The sequence below is a fragment of the Octopus bimaculoides genome, chromosome 1 (assembly GCF_001194135.2).
Source record: "Octopus bimaculoides isolate UCB-OBI-ISO-001 chromosome 1, ASM119413v2, whole genome shotgun sequence".
In the NCBI taxonomy this organism is placed as follows: domain Eukaryota; kingdom Metazoa; phylum Mollusca; class Cephalopoda; order Octopoda; family Octopodidae; genus Octopus; species Octopus bimaculoides.
In genome coordinates this window covers 152,851,628-152,856,060 of record NC_068981.1, presented here as the reverse complement: position 1 = coordinate 152,856,060, position 4,433 = coordinate 152,851,628, and the positions used below count along the sequence as shown (strand labels likewise).

Here is a 4,433-nt window from a genome sequence, read left to right as displayed (position 1 = left end):
ACAATTAAACCTTGGGAGAGGCATTATGCCGGTAATAAACACACGCACTGGTTCAGTCCTTTATTAATTTATATAGTATTTTGTTAAATTATTTCATTGCACTCTTGCAATCTCTTCAGTAACTTGTCTCTCCACTTAAATAAATGGAAGTGGAGAGACAAGTTACTAAGGAGATTGCAAGAGTGCAATGAAATAATTTAACAAAAAACTATATAAATTAATAAAGGACTGAACCAGTGCGTGTGTTTATTACTGGCATAATGCCTCTCCCAAGGTTTAATTGTATTTCTTTCAACACACGTATCCACATCAAGAATCTTGCACACGAAATACACATACGAAATCTGATGAAGAAGTATTCCCGAAACTGATCTGCTAGAAGACGCTCAGTTATTTTTTCTGTGCTTAATGATGGAAAAGTGTTAAACGAAAGTAACATGTCACTTTTAAAGCATACCTGCCCATAATTCCAGGGTTTCTGGTAAACGGAAGAACATCCGCTTCCTTGAAATATGTGTCCATGGTCATTTAGCACATATTCATAGAGGAGGTCTTTATCTTCCATGTATACTTGATCAGCTGGAAAGAATAACAATTTATACTGAAATATAGACATGTTGACAGAAAGAAGAGACAGAAATAGATAGACGTGGATAAAGGAGGAAGACGAGGAGGAGGATGGCATTGGTAAGAATACATAAATAAGATATCTATTATTTACATTATTTACAATTAACGGATATTTGTCCTCATCTTGTTTGTTGTTAACACAACGTTTCAGCTGATATACCCTCCAGCCTTCATCAGGTGTCTTGGGGAAATTTCGAACCTGGGATCTCATTCCTAAGGTATTTTCTATTATTATTATCATTATTATTATTATTATTATTATTATTCAGGTCACTGCCTGGAATCGAACTTGGAATCTTGGGGTTAAGAGCGCGGACTACTAACTTCAAGATTCCGAGTTCGATTCCAGGTAGTGACCTGAATAATAATAATAATAATAATAATAATAACATCGAAAAATACCTTAGGAATGAGAATCCAAGTTCGAAATTTCCCCAAAACACCTGGAGGCTGGAGGGTATATCAGCCAAAACGTTGTGCTAACAGCAAACAAGATGGGGACAAATCTCCGTCAATTGTAAATAATGTACATAATTCCTCATCTCTTAAATATAGAACTAAGATATCTCTTTTATATGCAACATGGCCTAAGTCAAAACTGAAATTAATGTTTTGGAAAGCCCTTCCGTGAATGTAATAAGAAAGCGAACACTTTCATTCTCATCACATCCGAAGTGAGACTTTCTAATATTTAAATAATATTTATGCAAATTTACACACATACTTGCCCATTTAGATATATAATAGATTATACATATTTACAAATAAAAAAAAACACAATCGCTACACATATCAAGAATACACCATCACAATCCACCTCTCGACACGCAACTAGAAAATTCACGATGACTTCAAATGAGAGGCCTTTCTTTTATCATTAAGGATGAACACACATCCTCATTACAGTAAAAATCGCATTACGAAGCCTTGCCTTCTTCTGCAGAGATGTCGTACCCCTCCCCACAACAACTACTGATCCTCTACAAAGCTCACGTAAAACCAACAATAGAGTAATGCTTCCAAGTCTGACATAGCGCTGTTGCTATACACGTAGACATACCAGGCTACACCCAAAGAAAGGTCATTCGATTTAGCGATTATAAAGTCGCACACCTCACACTCTAACAACTGTCTCTCTGGCGTGACTAGAAAGTGTGCTGTCCGGGACAACCCTTGAGTCTGACCGCACCACCTCTCTCAAAGCATATACAACAAACACAAAAATGTTGGTCCCACAAAAGCGTCGTCCGGGGTGGACCGTTCTTGTCGTTTCCTCCTCTACTACTGCTACGCTACCACACAAACGTGCTATTGCTCTTTGCTTTTTCTACGACTACTGTCGCGGCCTCGACTCCTTGGAAGTGGCTGGTGTCGCGCTTTCTCCACTCAAGCAGTCCTGACTCCTTCGACTCCTTCACACGTTATGCATATTATACACACGTTAGCCCTGTTACCTCCTTCACACGTTATCCCCACCATACACAGCACTAAACCCTTCGCTCATTTCTTCCGCTTCAGAACATTACTCCTCACCACCCTAGAATTTCATTCCTAGAAGGTTAACAGTTCATATAAAATCTTAACTGAGGCCCTGTGAAGGTTTGGGCACAGCCTCTACTTCTAGACCAGACCAATAAATAAAAAAGCAGTTGAATGTGCTATGCATACATACATACATACACATATACATATAAGGGGTTAAATTTAGTAGCAACTAAATAATTCAATGAGACGGCGTACACACACACGCGCGCACACACGCACGCATTCACGCTCGCATGCATACAGTCACACACACACACACACACACACACACACACACACACACACACACACACACACACACACACACACACATACACAGTACACTTCTGGACACGAGAAGTCAAGCATGCATGTCTTCACTCACACATCTATGAACAACAAATACTCGAATAGATCACATATCTTAGATTGCTATTTATTTCCAGCAACTTACTTTGGCACCAAGGGTTGAAGAGGATGTAGATTTGCTCAAAATTGTCGAAAATGTAGCTTCCTTTACCGCTTACTGTAGTTTTAATCATAAAATCCCACACTCCTACAATACAATCACAAGCAGGGTGAACACAGACAGTAATTATTCTGCCTCTCCTGGACACCAATTTTGCTCCCCATTCTTCTGGATACCATTTGTCGGTCAGGCCAAATCTGATGTCAGACTTCTTTGATGGTAGAGGGTGTTCACCTTATGGAAACAAAGAAAACCATATTATTGTTTTGTAAATTGATAGATAAATGAATAAATAATTTTAGTTTCAAAGCTAGTATCGATCTCGGCGGAATTTGAACAAAGATCCTAAAGACGGATGAAATGCCGCTAAGCATTTTTCCCGGTGGGCTAACGATTCTGCCAGCGTATAAATAAATAATTTTAATTCGGTAATCGATCACAGAAATACTAACCAATTTGGAAGATGAATCTTATCTTATGTTTCTCCTCGTTGTATTCTTCATGAAATTCAATAGTCAACATAAATGGTTGTCCACGTCGAACTATCAGTTGACCATTCTGGCCAATATCATATTGGTCAGTGTGATGAAGCCTCAAAGTTTCATCCAAGTGATAGTCGACGTGAGTAACGATCAGCATTCCATTTTCCATGAGTTCTTGAGGACTCATCTCTGAAAAATAATAATATTTTAAACTTTAAAATATTTTCCTTTTCTGTTTTTTTCGTATTCGCTTTACTTACAATTTCGCATGTCACACACACTCTCTCTCTCACACACACACGCACGCACAAACTAATTCTTAAACGAGTGAAGTCAACGTTTTGAGTTCTATATTCAATAGTGGTCTTCTTAATCCTTCGATTAAGATAATCGTTTGTGTGTGTGTGTGTGGTATAAGTATGTATGCGTGTATGTAAATTTATGTACAGATATACAGGGGTTGGACAAAATAATGGAAACACTTTAAAATTTCAAACAAATTAATTTTAAAATTGGGTAGAACCGCCTTTGGCAGTAATTACAGCTTGAACTCTACGAGGTATGGATTCATACAAAGTTTGAATTGTTTCCAAAGAAACTTTTGTCCATTCTTCAGCTGAAACAGTCTCCAGTTCTTGAAGTGATGATGGTGGATGATATCGACTCCTTAATTGTTTTTCTAAAATGCACCATAAATGTTCAATAATATTGAGATCTGGGGACTGTGGTGGTCAAATAAGATGTTCAACTTCACTAGATGTTCAACTTCACTAGATGTTCAACTTCACTAGATGTTCAACTTCACTAGATGTTCAACTTCACTAGATGTTCAACTTCACTAGACGTTCAACTTCACTAGACGTTCAACTTCACTAGATGTTCAACTTCACTCGTGCTATTCAGTAACAGCTTTAGCTGTGTGAATTGGTGCATTATCAGCCTAAAAGATTGTGTTTCTCTCCGGAAACAGTTCCGCAACCATGGGATGAATTTGATCAGATGAAATGCTTAAATAGTCTTAATTATTAATTCTGCCATGAAGGGAAACCATTTGGCCGGCGGATTTCCAAGATATAGCCCCCCCCCCCTCAGATCATCACAGATCCTCCTCCGTGTTTAACAGTTGGAAGAAGACAGTCTGGGTCAAATGCATCTTATGGCTGTCTCCACACGTATACTCGGCCGGTGGCTGGAAATAAAGTAAAGGATGACTCGTCCGAGAAAATAACATTCTTCCACTGCTCTAGGAACCAATCATGTAGGTTTTTACTACATTCTAAATGCTTTCCAACGTTTGTTTTTGAAAGTAATGGTTTTCTGGTTGTAGC

General features: G+C 38.3%; 1 protein-coding gene across 6 annotated transcripts in view; it reads right to left on the bottom strand.

Annotated features, from left to right (window-relative positions):
• The window catches only part of LOC106875834 (protein-glutamine gamma-glutamyltransferase K), an 80,063-nt gene that overhangs the window by 16,369 nt on the left and 59,261 nt on the right, over positions 1 to 4,433 (bottom strand). For all 6 annotated transcript variants that reach the window (XM_052971540.1, XM_052971548.1, XM_014924121.2 and 3 more), the window contains 3 exons: positions 3,076 to 3,294; positions 2,609 to 2,857; positions 458 to 579 (listed from right to left, as the gene is read on the bottom strand). In XM_052971540.1, the coding sequence (XP_052827500.1) occupies positions 458 to 579; positions 2,609 to 2,857; positions 3,076 to 3,294 (590 nt within the window). The remainder of the gene's footprint in view (positions 1 to 457; positions 580 to 2,608; positions 2,858 to 3,075; positions 3,295 to 4,433) is intronic.